The sequence below is a fragment of the Sinohyriopsis cumingii genome, chromosome 9 (assembly GCF_028554795.1).
Source record: "Sinohyriopsis cumingii isolate HCF-2022 chromosome 9, ASM2855479v2, whole genome shotgun sequence".
Lineage (NCBI taxonomy): Eukaryota > Metazoa > Mollusca > Bivalvia > Unionida > Unionidae > Sinohyriopsis > Sinohyriopsis cumingii.
Window position 1 is genome coordinate 88,783,309 of NC_142969.1, and position 22,203 is coordinate 88,805,511.

The 22,203-nt window shown below is 36.8% G+C and overlaps 1 protein-coding gene across 3 annotated transcripts in view; it reads left to right on the forward strand.

The window, feature by feature from the left end:
- Positions 1-20,176, forward strand: part of LOC149792201 (methionine--tRNA ligase, cytoplasmic-like) — an 83,852-nt gene extending 63,676 nt beyond the window's left edge. For all 3 annotated transcript variants that reach the window (XM_089970709.1, XM_089970710.1, XM_089970711.1), the window contains 7 exons: positions 2,149-2,282; positions 3,029-3,108; positions 6,547-6,678; positions 7,847-7,951; positions 12,814-12,997; positions 13,552-13,656; positions 19,188-20,176. In XM_089970709.1, coding sequence (XP_089826835.1) covers positions 2,149-2,282; positions 3,029-3,108; positions 6,547-6,678; positions 7,847-7,951; positions 12,814-12,997; positions 13,552-13,656; positions 19,188-19,295 — 848 coding nt within the window. In that variant the 3' untranslated portion in view covers positions 19,296-20,176. The remainder of the gene's footprint in view (positions 1-2,148; positions 2,283-3,028; positions 3,109-6,546; positions 6,679-7,846; positions 7,952-12,813; positions 12,998-13,551; positions 13,657-19,187) is intronic.
- The last annotated feature ends 2,027 nt before the right edge of the window (positions 20,177-22,203 follow it).

The following is a 22,203-nucleotide window of genomic DNA, read 5'->3' on the forward strand; positions in this document are numbered from 1 at the left end:
TCATTATTTGCTTTCCCCTTTGGCCTTAGAATCAAGGTCACAATATTAAATTGGCATTAAGGTTTCTTTAAAGTTTGTTTTTTTGGCCACTTTTTTCTATATGACTAAATTAATTGTCTTCGCACTTTGCATGGATCATTATGAATCTGAGAAAATTCATTCTGTGATATGCATGCTTGGCACTTGGACCTTGGGTTATGAGCAGTTCTAAATATTTATGCGGAGAGTAATGTTAAAGTCTTTTTTATATGCATATATTTTCTAATGCCCATGATTTGTTTTCTTAACTCATGTGATAAATCATTATGTAACCAGGACAATTAACATGGTCACACGCAGTGTTGCGCAATTTTTTGTCCCATGTCCAAATATGGCCCCATGTGTCTTAATGGCGCTAACAATGTCCAAAATTGCAAAAGGTGATAAACTTTAAGATGTATCTGGCAAAGAAAACATTCCAAGTTTGTGACAGTTGGTGGGGATGCAATTGAACACATCTGACGGCCGTTAGTGTAACATATTTCGAGATTGACGTCCCCCCTCAATGGCCAGGAAGATTTAATTTAATTTGAGGTTGACAGAATGACTAAATTTATGTGAACACAGTTTGTCTTGATATTAATGATTGGTTAGTTTGGAAAGAAAATTATTTAGAAATCATAGGTATTTATTATAATAAATGATAGTAGGTAAATGAGAGAGCAATATCTGGAATGAAAAATTCCATGGTAGATCTCATTTCAGGTTAACCAGATAATGTTTTCATGAGTTTTTTAACATATGATAAAATGTGGGTTGCTAAAAGAAGGATACAGTGTATCCTGCCCTTGGCATCCTGTGTGCAGCACTGCACTGGTCACTTGAACCTTGGGATCTTGGGAGAAAGGCTTATTTTTATGTCACAGTTGTAGACACATTTTGTTTGTGCTTATATTTCTATACCCCTTGGATGGACATTCTTCATATTTTGAATCATTATGAAGCTAATACAGTTCCTTCTTTAGCATGCATTCTCATCCTTTTGATCTTGAATTCATGGTCACTTGTTTTACTTTAATATTTTGTCATTGGTTTGACATGTAGGAAATCCAGATAAAATGTATATCAATATTTTGTTCTTTGTTTGTGATTGAGGGTTGGCCCTACCTGATTTTTGTCTTTAGACGTTTACTTGAATTTAAGTTCAAGACATAACCTTGTTTATGAGTAAGTGAATTTTTTCCTTAGAAATGATCAGTTCTTCAGAACATTCTGTTGTGTAATAGCTCAGGTGACAGTCTGTATAAATAGAGTATATGGGTAAACAAGTATTCATTCCTGTTTTATATCAGTCTTTGGGAATCTGTGATCAGAGTTTATAGTTATCTTCAGATATACTTTGATAGGAATTATTTGTTTAAATTATTGATTGGGTTTGCAAAGTGCTTATTAATTTTTTGGACTAAAACACTACTTTGGGATTATTGAGAACTCGTTCAAAAACATTCTGGATTGCAGCATTGTGGCGCATCAGGACATTCAAGATTATTGGCATTCCTTTTAAATATTCTATACTTTTGGACTTGTGTTAGGACATTTAAGAGTATTTGGGATTTAATTCATAATACTGTAAGTGTCTCTTACATTTTCCGTTTGTGACTCAGAGAATTAAGTTATTTGTTGAATTTGACTAATATTTTTTCTTTCTCCTTTTGATGTTACATTGTTTAAGACCTGTAGTCATTACACAGGGCTTTCCTGTTTGAATATGAATAATGCAGATAGAGTGAAACCGGTCTTGAGAGACTAGACACTCAACCAACCAACAAAATGTTTTCTCTTTAGAGAGGTGATCTTTCAATAAGGTTGTTATATTACGTAATGCAGTATATCCTAGCATGAAATATCTTATTTTTTTGTCAGATTTTACTCATCACAAGGTTAAGGAAACATCTGCAGAGATATCATTTCATCCATGGCTGCCCAAGATAAGATAACTTTACTCATGAATATGCATTAACCTGCAAACATAGGCTAGATGCATGCCAGGGTCAACTTTTTCTCCAAAGTGTGACTGTACCAGACATTTCATGCAAATCATAATTACTCTTCTCATAGAACCCTCATTCGTCCTTTAAAAAAGGCACTTCATGTATTGCATATTTTCAGAGTTTTTGAACTATGAAGATGGGAAGTTTTCCAAGAGCAGGGGGGCAGGTGTGTTTGGTGATCAGGCTAAAGACACAGGAATACCTGCTGACATCTACAGGTTCTACCTGCTGTATATCAGGCCAGAAACACAAGTAAGATTTATTACTATAATTGAAAGATTGCTTAAAACAAGACAACCTCATTTGCTCAATGTCCTATTATTTATGTACAGTGAGAGTATTTATTCACCTACTGCAAAGTAAGGGAGCATATTGCTTTGCAGTTGTTTGTTGTACATTTGCACATCTGTACATCCATCCCAATTTTAATTTAGAACAAAAACTATTGAATTTGGAGCCATTCAATTTTTCACAGATACAAGATTTAAAATTGTTTAATTATTTTTTGTTTTACTTTTTGGAAATTGTCTTTTTACACAAAACCTTGTTAGCATGATTGAGTCAAAACCACTTGAGGTATACAAAGTAAACTTTGCATTTTTATGCATATGTAGATAACCTATTCAGATTTTCATGTCATTATAGCAATTTTTAACACTTTTTCCTTTTTGAAAAACAAAATATTTCACTTATACCTTTTGGGTTTACAGGGTGGGCACACATGTTCTGAAAATTTGAATCTGGTAATTTTGAAAAATGTCATGAAATAACTGAACAGAAATTTTATGGGGTTTTTGGTGTGAAAATTTCCGAAATATTGGTAGAGAGATGTAAGTTATAGTGTTTTGATTTTATGCATGGCTAATAGGGTAAAATGCACAGTTGTTAAACCATGCTGGATGATAGGTATATAAATGTAACGGTCCAGAACTCTTTACGTAATGATCCATGCTTCAAACATGCAATGGTTGACTTGATCTTTTCAAATTAAATTTCAGGACAGCAGCTTTAGTTGGGATGACTTTTTGTTGAAGAACAACACTGAACTTTTAAACAACCTTGGGAACTTTATCAACAGGTAGACAAGAAGAAATATCCCTAATTACCTTTTTCGATTGTTGTACCTGCCATCTTGTGACCAGATAAGAGGACAATGGTGACACAGAGAGGGAGCAAAGGAAATGGAAATCCTTGAATATTATAAATTAAGGAATGAGCCAAAAAATTGTTTATTTCCTTTTTTTCATAATCTTCATCACTTGTAGACTTTAGGTTGTGTAAATTAGTTGTACCTGTATTTTAATCAATGTTCACACAAAGCTGATTATCATATTATATTAAATTATACTATATTGTAAACCTGTGTAAACATATGCTTCGCTTGGCGTTCAGCATTAAGAGGTTAGTATTATGAATGGTTGGCCTGGTCTCAGGATAATGTGATTGGGTAGGACATCATGCTACATGTCTGCGGCATGATGCCCCAGTGCTAGACATCACTATAAACTGCCACACTTAAGATTATTTAAAGCTACGTTAAAAATCTAAATCACTCACACACACATCATATTAGTAAAATTAATTTGTAAAATAAGTAAATTAATAGACTTTTAGCTTCATTCTTCAAGCCCAAAATGATTGTCACAGTACTGATATATTTAAGTTTACTTGGCTGAACCCACTTTTGCCATAATATTCCCACACTTAAGAGTTCACAGTGAGGATGTTGTGATTCCTTCAATCCGTCCATCCTTATCTCTGTCCATTGCTAAATCTCCTAAGCTGGCAGACTGAGAAATTACATGTATCTTATTCCTGTGGAAACCATCCATAGAAATGGTCCCATTTTGACTCCAACCCCTTGGAGGTGGTCAGAGGTTAAATGTAAGACATTACAATGACATTTCAGATGTTTTCATTTGCAATCATAAGAGAAAGACCTGCATGTGATGCATTTTGTTTTTCGGTCAAAACAGGAATATATGCATGTGATGGATTTTGTGTTTGGGTCAAAACAAGAAGACATGCATGTGGGATTTTGTGTGTGAGCATAACAGGCAGACAATAATATGATGGATTTTGTGTTTGTCGTAGCAGGAAGACCTGCATGTGATGGATTTAGTGTTTGGGTCAAAACAGGAAGACCTGCATGTGATGGATTTAGTGTTTGGGTCAAAACAGGAAGACCTGCATGTGATGGATTTTGTGTTTGGATCATAGCGGGAAGAGATGCATGTGGGCTTTTGTGTGTGGGTCTTAGCAGGAAGACATACATGCGCAAGATTTTGTGTTTGGGTCAAAACAGGAAGACATGCATGTGATGGATTTTGTGTCTTGGAAATAACAGGAAGATTTGCATGTGATGGATTTTGTGTCATGGAAATAACATGAAGATTTGCATGTGATGGATTTTGTATTTGGGTCAAAACAGAAGACATGAATGTGGCACATTTTATGTGGTTATAGCTGGAAGACGTGATCGATTTTGTGTTTTGGTCATAACAGGAAGACTTGCATGTAATCTTGTGTTTTGGTCAAAAGAGGAAGACATGCATGTGATGGATTCTGTGCGTGGGTCATAACATGAAGACATGCATGTGATGGATTCTGTGCGTGGGTCATAACATGAAGACATGCATGTGATGGATTCTGTGCGTGGGTCATAACATGGAGACATGCATGTGATGGATTCTGTGCGTGGGTCATAACATGGAGACATGCATGTGATGGATTCTGTGCGTGGGTCATAACATGAAGACATGCATGTGATGGATTCTGTGCGTGGGTCATAACATGAAGACATGCATGTGATGGATTCTGTGTGTGGGTCATAACATGAAGACATGCATGTGATGGATTCTGTGCGTGGGTCATAACATGAAGACATGCATGTGATGGATTCTGTGCGTGGGTCATAACATGGAGACATGCATGTGATGGATTCTGTGCGTGGGTCATAACATGAAGACATGCATGTGATGGATTCTGTGCGTGGGTCATAACATGAAGACATGCATGTGATGGATTCTGTGCGTGGGTCATAACATGAAGACATGCATGTGATGGATTCTGTGCGTGGGTCATAACATGGAGACATGCATGTGATGGATTCTGTGCGTGGGTCATAACATGGAGACATGCATGTGATGGATTCTGTGCGTGGGTCATAACATGAAGACATGCATGTGATGGATTCTGTGCGTGGGTCATAACATGAAGACATGCATGTGATGGATTCTGTGCGTGGGTCATAACATGGAGACATGCATGTGATTGATTTTGTGTTTGGGTAACAGATGGTAGATAACACATGTAATGGATTGTTTGTTTTTGTAAGGAAGACTTGCATGTGATGGATTTAGACTTGCATGGGATGGATGTTTTGTTTTTGTCAAAACTTGAAGACTTCCATGTGATGGATTTTGTGTTTGGGTCATAATAGGAAGATTTACATATGATGGATTTTGTGTTTTGGTCAAAACAGGAAGGCATACATGGGGTGTATTTTGTGTGTGGGTCAGGTCAGGAAGGCTTGGATGTGTGATTTTGTGTGTGGTTCATAGCAGGAAGACCTGCATGTATTGGATTGTGTGTTTGGGTCATAGCAGGAAGACATACATGTTGGAATTTGTACTTGCGTCATAGCAGGAAGACATGCATTTGGGATTTTGTGTCTGGGTCATAGCAGGAAGACTTGAATGTGATGGATTTAATGTGCGGGTCATAGCATGAAGACATTTTGTGTTTGGGTGATAGTTGGAAGATATACATCTGATGGATTTTGTGTTTGGATCAAAACAGTAAGACTGTCATGTGATGGATGTAGTGTTTTGGTCATAACAGGAAGACATGCATATGATGAATTTTGTGTTTGGATCATAACAGGAAGACCTGCATGTGATGGATTTTTCATTTTGGCCAAAACAGTAAGACATACATGTGATGGATTTAGTGTGTGGGTCATTGCAGGCAGACATTTTGTGTTTGTGTTTTATCAGGAAAACACATATTGTATGGATTTTGTGTTTGAGTCATAGCAGGAAGACATGCATATGATGGATTTAGTGTTTGGGTCATAACATGAAGACGTGAATGTGGGATTTTCTCTTTTGGTAATAACAGGAAGAATTGCATGTGATGGATTTTGTGTTTGTGTCGAAACATGAAGTCATGCATGTAATGGGGTTTGTGTTTGGGTCATTGGAGTGGTTTTGTGCTCTTCTTTGGTTTGTTTTGGATTGACGTGTGCAGTAAATAGTGTGAAATAATGATGGCAATCATTGAATTTGCCTTTGTTGAAGGTTTATAAATCTTGATCTTTTTGTTTATTTTTATTTATACGTTCATTCATAAAGTCATTTGGATGATACTTTGACGCTACACAGCCAATATTGTACCCACATGCTGTTATACATGCTTATCATTTTGACTGATTGATTGATGGTTATATATCCCCATTCTTTTTGTTTGATACATTTCATTATTGGTTGAAAATGCGTCATTATGTTTTCTTCAGAGCCCTAAAGTTTGTGGACAGCAACTTTGAAGGCACAATTCAGCCAATGGATCTGACAGCAGAGGAATTCAATCTACTGGCCATGATCAATCGTGAGCTTCACACGTATATCGAGAATATGGAACAGGCAAAGTAAGACAGATTTGAATTAATTTTCCTGTATAATGCAGGCCTAATTGCAAATGGCATATTCCATTACAGGGAACTAGTTGATATGGGTATGTGCTGTTGTCTTTTCATCTGCTTTGAATCACACACTGTAAAATAAGGATAGCAAGCAAATACAAGACAAATGCATACAGAGGTCTTCCAATATTATTGTAGCAAAAGCAAGCACATATATGTGTGAAAGAAAATGAATACCTAGGAAGCAACATTCATTTTTTGCAGACAATTGCTTTGTTTTTAATGATGAATTGCAACTGTTTATGTATTTACAGTATCTAGTTTTATTACAGACTTTCTGCTTTGCAGTCTCTTCCTTCTTTGCTTAATCATAATGAAATATACTGCAAACACACGATTTGTTCATTAGTTTATGTATGTTATATACTGATGAATCAGGACAATAGTTGAAGTATCTAATATACTGATTAAGCCGATCGATATTTGAAGTAATGTAGTGATGAATCAAATCAATAGTTGAAGTATGTAATATACTGATGATTCAAGTCAATAGTTGATGTATGTGATATACTGATGATTCAGGATAATAGTTGAAATATGTAATGTACTGATGAATCAGGACAACAGTTGAAGGATGTAATATTCTGATGAATCAGTTCAGTATTTGAAATATGCGATATACTGATGAATCAGTTCAATATTTGAAGTATGTGATATACTGATGATTCAGGATAATAGTTGAAATATGTAATATACTGATTAATCAGGACAATAGTTGAAATATGTAATATACTGATGAATCAGGACAACAGTTGAAGGATGTAATATTCTGATGAATCAGTTCAATATTTGAAGTATGTGATATACTGATGAATCAGGTCAATAGTTGATTGATATAATCAGTGATTTAATAGGCAGACAAAAATGGAATCTCATGAAAACCATGTCAGATTATTTTATGAAATTTTTAATAACATTTCATTTTTAGAACGCACTACTACTACGGTTTGAGTAGGTTATATTTTCTCACATTTCAAGCATTCAATCTTACGTTTAAGTGTCCACCTTGACTAAATTTCGGTTTCATAATAAAATTAGTAAATGCTTGACTTTTAGGTATATGGATAATGTTCACAAGGAAATAACAGAAATTAATTTACTACTCATTCTACAGGCTAAGGGACTCCATACGGAACATCCTTAACATCTCAAGACTTGGTAACCAGTACATGCAGGAATACAAGCCATGGGTGCTAATTAAAGGGACTGAAGAAGACAGGTATGTAGGAATACAAACCATGAGTGCTGACTAAAGGGAGTTAAACATATGGGTATGTAGGAATACAAGCCATGGGTGCTAATTGAAGGGAGTGAATAATACATGTATGCATGAATATAAGCCATGGATGATGATTAAAGGGGTGAAGAAAACATATATGCAGGAATACAAGCTGTGGGTGCTGATTAAAGGGGTAAATAAAATGGGTACATAAAAATACAAACAATGGGTGCTGATTAAAGGGCATAAAGAATACAGGTATGCAAGAATATAAGCCATGGTGGTGCTGATTAAAGGGAGTGAAGAATACAGGTATGTAGGAATACAAACTGCGTGCTTATTGAAGGAAGTGAAGACAGATTTTTAGGAATGCAAGTCATTGGTGATGATTGAAGCCAATCAAGAGGACAGGTATGTCGGATACAAGTCATGGGTGCTGATTAAATTGAGTGTGGAGGACAGGTGTGTAAGATAAAAGTCATGGTGCTGATTAAATTGAGTGAGGAGGATGTATTTAGGATACAAGTTATAGGTTCTGATTAAAGGGAGTGAGGAGGGCAGGTATGTAGGTTTAAATATCGATAAATGTTTTGGTGAATGCTGTAATGTTTTACATCTGTCCATCAATGGCAATCCGTCCATCCCCATGCCATCTTCAGCTTCCTAGATTTAAACAAACTGGCTATTTTATATCAAGTTGTCTGCACAGTAACTTGAGGTTTGTGGTATTACCAGCCTACCAGTTTACTGCTGTATATTTTCCTGGTGGTACATACCGCGGTACTTTCTAACTGTACCATTACTTAAGTAGTTTCTTTCAGTTAGGAATGTACAGAAATTTCTGAGTGATGATGTTACGAAATTAATACTGTTAGCGGCAAGGTTTTGTTTTACTTGACAAAATAACTCATATTAATATTTCACAAAGCAGTAGTGTTTGGCACAAATTAATTTTAAATATTACAAATATGATTATATTCATGATCCTTTGATCACCTGTTTGACATGTGCAATGTATGCCAGTGTGGTGGCCAAATCGGATCTTGTTAAAGATTATATGTTCAAGTCCAAATTGTAAAAAATAGATGTCAGTTGTTATTCATTTTCTAGCATATGGTAATGTGCTAAGGATATGTACTCCTTTGTGAGACTCCAAATCATCCTAAGATTTTCAAGAGAGAAGTTGCATTCTGTTTGAATTGTACATAATTTATCAATTCCACTAAATATTTTCTCTTTTATTGATTCAGGGTGTTTTAAGTATAGTGTCCCTCTCTGATACATATCTTGACAGGGTGTTGGCATCTCACTCAACGTTTCACTGCCTATTATATCAAAAGTATTGTTTCGATGTGAGCAATTCCAGTTTGTATCAGCAAGATCTCTAATGTCATCACAGTGTATTTTACTGGGTGTCAGCTATACTGCTAACTTAATCGAGTCACTGAAGTTACAGCTTTTAGATTACACCTTATACAACAATTATCATACGCATAGCAAATTCATCTGCTATAAGGTACTAAGCATTCAATTGGGCAGGGCTGCGATTTTCTTTTGAGCTGAGATATATTATTGACTTCAATATTGTTTTCTTCCAATAATAGTATGAATGTCATATTGTGTTATTTTGATATATATGAGAGCAAGATATTTTTCCAGCTTTTGACAGGTGGAATTTTCTCTAAAATAATATCAGGCCCCTGCCCCAGAACATGAAATTGTTGGTCCCTAATATAATTATGTTATACCATGGTAGGTATCAAAGTATGTTCATAAATACCATGGTACAAGATTTTCATGGTACCCAGCTCTAATGGTAACCATGTGCAAGAGAGAAAGATATGATCTTTGGATCCTTCGCACTGGTTTCCAGTATTATCAATAGCGTTATTAATGCTGGGGTCCAAAGGTTAGGTTACTGACTGAAAGAAGAAAACTAAATGGTTTCTCCATAATATATTGAGTTCTTCACTTTCTGAAGTTATGGCTTGCACTTTGGTTAAGGACCCTATTAATTTCAGAATCAAAAAGTTAATGGTTCAGTTCACTGTCAATGAAATAAGAATTTTCTTTTTTGCATAATAGCTTTACTTTTAGACAACATACCTTGAGCCAAGTTAATGGAGAGCTGGCATTTAAGGTATTGAAGATGCCTGTTTATTATGGGTTCAAAAGATCAGTGGTCATGGAAGTCCTAACTTGTAGAAAAATTGGTTTTGCAGAATAACGTTTGTTGTAAAGTATCTTTATTGATCAAACTTTGTGGATATCTTGCACTTATAGTAATAAAGAAACTTAAAATGTCTGGAGTTTAAAAGTCAGAGGTCATGGGCAATGTTGCTCAAATAAGTAAATAATGGTCATTGAGACCAGCTCGTCAGTAATTTCCCAAATTAACCATACCCTACTAATACCTGAATATACTACCATTACAAATTGATTGGGCATGTACTTTGCTATTAAAGGTTCTATTGTAAAATTGTGTTTGAACATCTTGCAGAAATTATTTTTTTCCTTTGTTTCCATCACACTTCTATGAGATATTCAGTTGTCCTACGTGTCTGATGACACTAGTTGTGCAGCCCATGGTGACTATGCATTTGGCTCACGAGTCCAAAGCTGGATGCACACAGGATGTTACAGAATGAGTATGGTAGGTCTATAGACATGATGGTCTGCGTTGCTGCAATGTGCCGTTTTTCTCTCAAGGTTGTGAGTCGTTGGCTGTGGTTATCCTACACCAGTTCGCGACGAGTGTGCACCAGGTAGACAGGTCCTTGGCTGAGGCCTCAAGCTCGCTGGGTTTGATTCCACACCATTACCGCTTACACTTAAAGTTGTCTTGGTACCTTTTCCTTTGGCATCCTCGTTTCTGTTTTCCTTGCTTGAGCTCACCGTAGAAGAACTGTTTTTGTACTATGGTCTCCTCCATCCGAATGACATGGGCAGACCATCAAAGCTAGTTTTTCAGCAGCAATGCCTCAATGCTAATAACACTGGCCCTGTTGATGACTTCTATGTTGTACAACTTGTCTTACCATCAGATGTGCATGATTGACAATAGTGAGCATACGCAGAATAGATTGAGCTGCTTCATATGCCTGCAGTATACGGTCTAGGTTTCACAGGCTTAGAGCAAGGATGTGAGGAATACAGCGTTATAGATTTTGAGTTTGGTGGGCATCCAAAATGTCTTTTTGCCGCAGGATTCTGACATGAAGTCTTCCTAGGGCTTGGCTTGCTTTCCAGATCCGTCTGTATTTTCCTTGTCCAGCAAACCATCTGAAGATATTGTGCGTCCAAGGTACATAAAGCTCTCCACATTCTTCAGCTGTCTCTCCTCAGTCTTGATGGTGGGTTGTGGTGGGTTTGTGTAAGGAGCTGGATGAAAGAATACCTCTTTTTTATCTAGGTTTATTGTCCGATCCGACAGCCTGGATGCCTCATAGAACTTATTCACAGTGGTCTGTAGGTGGTTTTCCTTGTGTGCCATAAGTGCAGAATCATCTACAAACAGCTTCGAGAGGTAATGTTTCCATTGTCTTTGTTCTTGCAATGAGCTGATACCAATCAAACAGGGATCCATCAAGGCGATACCTGATGTAGACTCCAATGCCTAGGTCCTTCACGGCATGGAGTAGGACTTGGTTGAAGAAAAGGTTGAACAGCATATGAACAAGCATACAGCCCTGCTTCACTCTGGTGAAGATGCCAAAGTGCCCTCCATACTTGCTATTGGCCAAGACCTCTCCTGTCATGTCGTCATTGAACAACTGGATAAGGGTGGTGAACTTTCTAGGTCAGCCATTTTTCCAAGGAGAAACTACAGGGTTTCTCTATTTACAGAGTTGACAGCCTTGGTGAGGTCCATAAACACTGTATGTGCTGTTCCATGCATTTCTCCTCTATTTTCCTCCCACTGAAGATCACGTTGACTGTCCTGCGGCCTGGACAGAATCAACACTGTGGCTCAGGTAGCAGTTTCTCTGAAATGATTGCAACAGGTCTGTTCAGGATGGTGTGACAAGAATCTTTCCTGCAATGGAGAGCAGAGAGATTCCTTTATAGCTGTAGCAGTAAGCTCTAGCACATTTATTATTGTACAGTGAGATATGGTGACATCTTGTAGATCAGCAGGCATATCATCCTTGTACCAGACACTGGTGAGGATGTAATGGAAAGCTTCAAATGCTTCTGTGCCGGGAGCCTTGAATATCTCTGCAGGATTCAATCTTTACCTGGTGCTATGCCACAGTTCATCTGTTCAATGGCCATCCACACTTCCTGCTCAGATTGGGGCAACTCCAACTCTTCACAAACTGGTCTTTGATGGATTTGTTACACTGTTGCTCTATTGACAGTAGATGGTGATTGAGGAGCTGACTAAAATGTTCCTTTCATCTTTATTTAATCCCTTCGATGTCTTTGATGGTTGTTATGCCATTTTCTAAGAGTAGATGGTGTGGATCCGAATCTGGAAGGACCATGAACAGCTTTATTGGCACTATAGAACATTTTGGAGTTTTTCATATCAGTATATTGTTGGATTTCTTCATGACTCACTTAGCTGTTTCGATCACCATCTCTTTGAGCTGGGTTCATAGCCTCCAGTACTGTATCATTCACATTTAAAAAAAAAAAAAAAAACACGAGACCAGTGAAATTAGCTTGCTAAAGCAAAATTGATAAAACAATATGCAGAAGGTAATGGATATTGGTATCTAAATTTCATTTAGATATTGGTTTGATTTAGCCCTTTATCATGTTCTCAAAAACTGACAAATCAGATTTAGTTGTAAATGGGATCCATTGTACATTTATTGAAAAGATGACACTGCAACACTCCTTAACTCTATTTGCAGGTGTAAAGCAGGCACTGTGTGCAGCTTATGTGCCAACATTGGATGCCTTCTCTCAGTGCTGCTTCAACCATACATGCCAGATGTTAGCAAAACCATACAGGAGCAGCTGAATGCACCACAGGAATGTTATTTCATCTATAAGGACTTTGTCTGCCATTTACCTTCAGGGCACAAGATGGGAAAGGTAAGAACTATTATTGTATACAATATATGCTCACTGATAAGTTCAGTCCAACTACAGAGACCCAGATGTGCCACCGCATAATGCACCGGCAGACCTGGGTCTGTGCAGTGTTTTGTAAATATTAATTAAAAGCCATATTTTGAAACTGGCTTTCCTGGTGTACCTCTTTTCATCCTCATGGAAATAGTGAACACAAAAGCTATTTTAGCCAGAAACCTACAAATATAAAAATCAGACTTACATTCCCCAAGTTAGGATATAAATCTAGACATAAAACATGTACAAGTTCTGAAATTAGACATGAATTCCATTTTGTGCTCAGTTTCATGACTATATGGCATGTACAAGAATGGTTTGAAGTTGGAAATATCATCAGAACAATCATTTGATCCAGTTGACATGAACATTATGCTATAGATCTTGACATTGTATAATAAAAGTCATTCATGCCCCATGACCCACACTTGACAGTGGTGTGATCCATTTGTAATATTCTGCATTCACCAATTACATTATTTGTATCCATTGATTTATTAAATATTATTCTTTTACAGCCTTTTCCACTCTTCCAAAAGATTGAACCTGCAGTAATAGAGGAATTGAAAAAGAAATTTTCAGGACCACCAGGCCCTGCACCTTCAAAAGATGCAGCTAATAAGGTAAGACATGTAGAGCTTGTGTTATATGAGATCCCAATAAAATATGAAATTAATATAGATGGACATTCACCAAAATTAAGTTTTTCACAGATTAATTTTTCTTAAGCAAAGATTATTGTCTGATGATATTTTGAACCAAATGATTATACACTGCAAATATTTCCATAAAAATAAAAGTTGCACGTTTGGGGAAATCTGTCAACGGTGTGCTGCACGAATCTTTTTAGTCAAGTTCGTACCCATATTCCACACAGTCTGCAACATTTTAATATATAGTAGAAATGAACCCAAAGACAGTCTGTTTGCATTTTGAATCAGTACACTTGTGTTACCTCAGTTAAATCATCTAACATAATGTACTTAAGTCAAAGAATATTTTGTCAACTCTTACACTCTAGCACTCTGCCAATATCATAGGTATGATTATTGCCTCTCTTCTGTGGTATCCTCAGTAAGGGTTTAAAGGTCATATATGCACGAATTTCAATTATAGTAATATTTCAAGTAATTGTTTTGGCATATTTGTTTTTAAACTGCCTTTACTGTGTACCATGTAGGTTGAAATGGAACAGCTGTCAAATTTTATGTGATGAAATGTCTACACTGGAATATATTATATTAATTCTTAATAGTTTTATAGTGCAATAATTCATTTTTACATTAAAATGTTTGTATTCCTACAGTAGTAATTGTAGCATGATATGAAATGTAAAAGAAACTATACTACGGTTAAGCCAGACATTCAACTGAAATACCAGTACATTGACTGGTATGGACAGTTTAAATACAGTATACAGACTAGTATGGAAAATTGAAATACCAGTACATAGACTGGTTTGGAAAATTGAAATACCAGTACATAGACTGGTATGCACAAATTGAAATACCAGTATATAGATTGGTATGGAAAATTTAAATACTGATACATAAACCAGTATGCAACATTGAAATACCAGTACAGAAACTAATATGGAAAATTTAAAGCAGGTCCTGTATATACATGTAGATACCTTGTTTAATGTTGGATGTTGAATGTAAAATTATTACCTTGAAAACTTATTGTAATATTGACAATATTTGCATTATTAATATTGATGATTTATTAGGCAACTTGAAAAATCAGTTCAGTAACACTGATGTTTTTCATTGCCCAATAGTTTCAAAAAGCTTCATACAGCCTATTAAAATAAACAAACAATTGGGACTCTCTTCCTTGTTTATGGTTTAACTATTTCCATTTGCTTCAAGTAGTGGCTGTCATATTAAATCTATTCCAGTATAATTCTGTTACCCAGTATTTTTGAGTGGCCGAGTGGTCTAAACTGCCCACCGTTCCGGATCACTGCCATCTCACTTCTGTCTGCGTGGGTTCGAGTCCAAGGCTCTGCTAGCGTGGGTACGTGGGAAAGCCTGCCAGTAGCTTCTCGTGGGGCGGTGGTTCTTCCCTGGGTTTTCCATGGTTCTTCCTCCACCAGTTATACTGGCCGCCATGTATAGCCCATCTTGTGCTGAAAAATGGCGGTAACCCTATAACAACAACAATAACAACCCAGTATTTTGAACTAGTCTACATCAACACTGACGAGTCTCAACTGTATATACTCAACTACAAGTCAATGTACAACTGCAAGTAAAATAGACCCTGATCTGTCATTGCATAATGTGCTGGCAGATCAGGGTCTTGATGTTTGTTTTGCTGACTACTCCTAAAAAACTACAAGTGCATTATGCAGTGGCAGATCTGGGTCTGTGCAGTTTACAGTTTGATTCGACTTGTAAGTATGTATATACAGTAATGTACTTGTATTGCTTTTTATACAAAAGATTTTAAAGAGATTGACCAGAATTTGTAAGATTCTCTATATCTATTAAACTAAATCATACACATATATCAAACCTGTGGACCCTCCGTATTCTTCCACATTGTGCAGAGAAAATAATAGCAAATACAGAAATATGCCTTTCAAGTGCCAAATCTGATTTTGCGAGAGTTAAAAATACTAAAAGGTTGTATTAGCATGTTAGAATGAAAATAAGCAAAAGAAGTATGAAAATAATGCAAAATCAGCTTACCTTAGACCTTAGTTAGGTTTGTATTAAATAGAGGGCTCGTGTGCAAAACGCCATGCACTGTGCATGTGTAAGATTTATTTGTATTCCATCTGTAGTGTAAACAGCATCATGGCTGAGTCAGGTTTGGAAAATGAATTTGAAATACATTTCTGAGGAAGCGAGTGGTGGAAAAAAAAATTTAAGCCAAAGACATGAAGAGATGAGTACAGCAGTTTATCGCATCATACTGCACGATTTGGCTGTTCATGTTTGCTAGTAGAAAGTGCAATAGTTATGCCTTCTGCAAACTGTGTGAAACATAGTTCAATTGGGAGTGATGGTGGGAATGACACATTGCTAATCCAGCCCTCTCTGCTAAATATTATCAGCTAATAAGCCCACAAAGGTTCCATTTAGAGTGATCTCTCCTTGATAGAATGATTGGTTCCAAATCCCATGAGTACTTAGGTTGCTACTTCCACTGGTGTTGAAGCACACAGTCTCTCTCAGGAGAGACCTCGCAAACCATCCCACAATTATTCTGGAATTTATTCTTCATTAAAGCAAGTATTTGAAGGCAAATATTTTTCAGCTATAAGTTTCCAACCTTTCAAGTCGTTCCTTGTTCGTTCTTATTCACAAACGTTTTCTGCATTTTGTACTAACTTTGTTATGCTGACACATGAAGGTGCCGCTTGTACACACCAGCTCAGGTTTTTAGTGCACCCTCTCAGACTGGTGTGATATTATTTTCTGAGCCAGGATTGTGTGCTAAAGAAAACTGAATAATTTGCTGCATAATTTCTTATGGACAGGGTCATGGCCTATTTCAGTAGCACGCCATGGCTACAATTTCTGACTACCTGGAAAAAAGTTTTGAAAAATACAAGTGCATTATAGCTTGGAACAAGACACGATAGCCATTTTACATTTTATTCTCCTTGTCTGCCTTGAATTCTTTGTCAACAAAGACAAATCAATAAACATACCAACTTGGCATTTTATCCATTTGGGTATGGATTTCAAAACAGAGTCGCCCTCAGGAATGGGCATCAACTTCAGTTCTGTGATGGTTTCGGTTCTTATACAGATCACCCTGACAAGTTCTTTGCCTGCTGGATTTACTCAGTGTGGCAGACTTGTTGTCCTAGGCGACCCTTTTTGAGATCATTACAATCATCATGTTGCCCCAATAGAAGCGAATACATTGCCATTTTGACCAAATTATAAGGCGCCCCAGGTGACCAAGTGGTCTGAGGTGCTTGCTTTTACACATCACTCACGCCGAGTGGTCTAAAGCGCTCTTCGTTACGGATCACTGCCATCTCACCTCTGTCTGCGGCGGTTCGAGTCTAAGATTCAGCCAATGTGGGTATGTGAGAAAGCTTGCCAGTAGCTTCTCGTGGGTCGGTGGTTCTTTCCGGGGTTTTCTCTGGTTCTTCCTCCACCATTAATACTGGCCGCCATGTATAGCCTATCATGTGCTGCAAAATGGCGTTAAACCCCACAACAACAACAACACATCACTCACACCTCATGTATGTCCAAGTGGGTTGAAGTTTTGGTTTGGCAAATGCAGGTATATGGGAAAGCTTGCCAGTAGTTGCCTGTTGATCAGTGGTTCTTCTTGTGTTCTTCCTCAAAAGAACTAAACTGGCTGCCATGTATGGTCCATCATGTGCTGAAAAATGGCATGAAACCCCACAAACTGAACCAACCTATAACTGTCTCCACATATATGAGGTTCCAGCTTGGAAGATGGGACAACCTCAGTTAACTCACATTGTGTGTTCCCTTGCAGGTAAAACCTCCACAGATCGCGGTGTTTAGATTCAAGCACCGAGGTCCAGGGTGCACATCTCCTTTCATCATTCCAGGAGGCCAGTGGAGTGTGGCTTACTGAGGATCATCGTTTGCAGATGGAAGCCATACTGAGCATTTCATTAGTGGCAGGATGAACCATATGGAAAGGGCGTTCTCATTCTGTCCAACAATTCCACTGTGTTGAATTATTTTAGACACCAAGTGTAAACAGAGTCTTCAGACATTTTCATTATTGCTTGGGATTGTATAAGATGGTGTCTTGAGTGACAAATCCACCTGCAAATGCATCATATTCCTGGCCGACTAAATGTATTACTGGACTCTCCATCCCAGAAGAATCAACTAATTCAAAACACTGAGTCACTTCATCCCTTGAATTTCACTCACATATGTGGCCACTGGGATTGATCAATGGTGACTCTATTTGTGGGAACCTTTCTCCCACAAGTCCCGGATTCGAAGACATGGGTGGTCGATGGACTTTCCAGAAAATTGGAATGGTTTAGATGCGAATGCTTACCCACCAACATATCTGATTTTGAAGGCGATTCACAAAGCAAACGATTCAGAGTGTCATCTCGTCATGGTTCTTCCACTCAAGTGAGAAAAAAATTGTGGATGAATGACATATCTCTAGCAGCAGAAATATCCAAAGACATTTTGTCGTCTGGTCAAGCAGGCACAATGGTAGGATTTCCATCCCAATACGGAGTTGTTTAATCAGCATGCTAGGATAATATTAAACAAGTCCTCAATAACAGATATTTGTCAAGTGATGGAAAGAATAGCTTAAGTGAGATGGCCCTACAGTTTGAAAGTGTACAAAGAAAAATGGAGAATTTACTAATTTCGCCACCTTTTTGCCTCCGAGATCTTGCATGCCAAAAGGCTCAGCTAGACCTGGGTGGGTATTTTTACCACAAAACAACAGGTTACCTTCTCGGGTCATTCAGCAGTTTCATTGAAGATTCGTTTCATGACTTACGCTTGATTTGTTTTGGGGCAGTAACTTTTCCACTTTTTGAAGTTATTCCCCAGCATGTGGAGCCGATTATCCATCCAGGTTATCTTTTCAGAACCTGCCTCACATAACTTAGGAAAGCAGAGGTGGTCTCTCTATCGTAAGGAGATGTAAATCACTCACCTCTTGCCTGTCTCCTAAAGTTATTATGATCACATAATATGCATGAAGAAGAAGCCAATTTTAAATAAAATATGTTTCGTCAACAATACTTACCCAATCGTAAAACGCACATCCTTCCAGCCTCCTTACAGTTACATAGATAATGTGCACTCTACTCCAGTAGTAATTGACGTATTCAAGTGATTTGTAACCTATTCAAATATCAAAGGGGATCACTCTAACTGATGGTTTTCGTGGGCATATAACCTATAGCTTGTTTTAAGCGGGAGGGCTGGGTGCGCAATGTAGGTAGTTCTGCACGCGCATTATGGTCGTGGTAGTATTATCGAAGAAATTTATTTTACTAGTAAGAAAATGGTCTCTCAGCAATGTTGAATATCACTTAACAAAGATGGAAGATACCTGTGTCTCATTGCTATTGCTGATGGGAAGATGCATATAGATACCTAAGTGTATTATATTGTTTCAATTTGCTATAATTTACAAGTGTTTTATATTATTTTGTGTTTAGAAATCACAGGGGAAGACTACAGAGACTGTTGGCCCAGCTAGTACTGCAAGTCCTGAGGAGATTGACAAACTCACAGCAGAAGTCGCGGAACATTTGAGTTATTCATAGTTGTAGGCAAGTTCATGAAAACTAAGCACTTGGATTTGTATTTCATTGTTCAGTGATTTGGACTTAGATTTGCATTGAGTTCTTGGTTAGGATTTGAATTTAGGTCATTTTCTGAGACTGTTACTCTGAGACTCACTTAAATTGACATTTATATGTGTCTGTTTGTGTTTTTAAAAAAATACAAATTCTAAAATGATGGGTACCATATAAATTTACTGTATTTATGTTGTGCAGTCTGATCGTACTACTTTTGGCAGTTTGCATGTCCATATTCTACAGTAGTGCTTTCCCAATTTGTATATGTGTATTTCATTTGATCACGCCTTTGATAACAACACTTTGCCTTTTATCTGTTCGACGTGCGTTTTCGATTATAAATGGTGAACAAGCCTTGTGCCCTAAAATATCAAAAGTTTATTATTCCTAGGTCTATCAAAGCCTCTTAAAGACTGATTTAAAACAATCTATGCATAGTAAATTATGCTAAAAGAGTAATCAGTGCTGTGGACCCTTAAACACTCGACTTTGTAGCAGCATGTACAGAACATAAAAGTGGGAACCCCAACATATATTGTTTATTTTAAATTATGTTACATAGACATAGACATTTCATATGACAAAATTGGACAGAATATAAAATGCGTTCTAAGGTTTTGCCGGATTCTTTCTCCACCATTAATACTGGCAGCCATGTATAGCCAGTCGTGTGCTGAAAAATGGCGTTAAACCCTATAACAACAACAACAACAACAAAAAAAAAAGGTGGCATGAATTGCTTTAATATGCACAGAATATTTGTCTCAAATTTAAAATGCCTACTTTGTAATACTAGCATACAGTTTATACTTGCATGTAAGTAGAGTCAAAATGCAAACAACAACGATCCTGATCTGCAGTAGTATCATGCATCAGTAAATTATAGTCTGTGTTGTTTGTTCTTCTGACTACTCCTAACAAACTGCATAGACCCAGATCTGCTTCTGCGTTATGCTGTGGCAGATCTGGGTCTGTGCAGTTTGCTGTTGGACTTGTCTTATAAGTGAATTCATAATGTATGTATTACAACAATCGCAAGAACAATGTTTCAAGGGACAAGAATAACCATGCCTCATACAGTGATAAGCTGAACAAACAAAAGTCACAAATGAAATATAGGTCACTGTAACCCAGTTTCACTGTGATGGTGCTCTAATAATACATTTTTATGCTCAAACTGATTGGTCAGTGGTTGGAAATAAGCAAGTAAGATTTCAGAATTTCCTAGCTGAGTTATGCATGATGATATTATCATGTCCTTTTGGACTGATCTCTTTAAAGGGCAGTAAGGTTAGGGAGTTGAAGACCAGCGAAGCAGATCAATCCGTTATTGATGTTGAAGGTGCTAAGCCTTTGGAGTTAAAGGAAAAACTGACCCTGATACAGGGGTCAAACCCAAAGGATGCTACCAGAGAAAAGGAAGAAAATAAATATTTTAGTCCTGTTGTCAACTTATGATTTACTATTTTTGGCATAGCGGAAGAAAGGAACCGTTGTATCATGTTTCATAATGTTATGTGATTAGTTTTAATGTGAAATTTGATTAGTCAAAATTGTTATGACAAACAAAATCAGGATTATAGTAGCAGGTTTGATTTATTCGAAGTTTTAGACATTTAAACCCCAAGTTAGGGAGCCTTTGGTAACTTGAAGTGTTTGCAAGCCAAAATAAAGGTTGGGCTATGAGATCATCTATCCACATTTTCTTTTACATCATTTCATCTCCTTACATGAATATAATATGAACACATATCGAAAGGATGGTCAACATAAGTTCATTGAAAACTTTCTCAGAGGAAAGAATTATTGAAATTTTACAGACATTATATCACATGGTAGTACTATCTATGCCAGCTTGTAAGTCGAGTTTAAATGGCAAATAACACAGGCCTGAAGTGCCGTCAAATAAGGTATCAGCATATAAGGATTTGTGTTGTTTCTTCTACTAATTACTCCTAATAAACTGAACAGACCCAGATATGTTGGCCCACATTTATACAAGAGCAGATCTGAGTGCAGTTTGCAGTTGGACTCAATTTATAAGCAAGTAAATACAGTAACCTTTCTTTTTCAGATTATTTAATTTAAATATGCACATGAAATTTCACTTTCTTTAGTAATCTTTACTGAACTGATGTAAAGTGTTGCATATTAAAGATGTACCAAATTTATCAGTTTGCCCTTTTGCTATAATCATGTATTCTTGGCATTTGTTTTAGTCATGTTATAGTGCAGTATAGCTGAATACAACGTTTGTGTCAGCATTTTAATTGGAATTTATTAATATTAGTTTTTAGTAGCTGTTTTTAAATTGCTGAAAGAAAAATGTTGTTTAACCAAAACTCTTGAACTCAGTGAGATTTTTTTCCAAATGAGGGTCTGAGGCTTTCACAATTGTATTGGCTGATGATGTGACATAATGATCAGATGACTTTGTTTTCCTTAAACAATGATTGTTGCATTGGCTGATTGAGTCATGCTGAGTCAATTGAATCATGCCTCCTGTGTATGTTTAGCAAAAATAACTCTAAGTATATCCTTGTACTCTTACAATAGACCTTTGGCTTAAATAATCATAGAGAGTATACCTAGTTAAGTTTTGAGAACAAAAAATGGCACAGTAGATTTGCTTGTACAAAATTTGACTAAAGTATATTGGTAACATTGAATAATAACATATTTGCCTGTTCCTCGTATTGCAGGTATCTCAATTATTAACAAAATAAATTAAAAATTTGTATTTTTTTTTAAAAAAATGGCTATTACAGGATTATAATCTAATCAGATCATTTACACTTGCATACAAGACTTCATTAGTCTACTTCATGTGTATGTTTGATTAATTGTTTTTGTCATCCGTGTTTGCATGCAG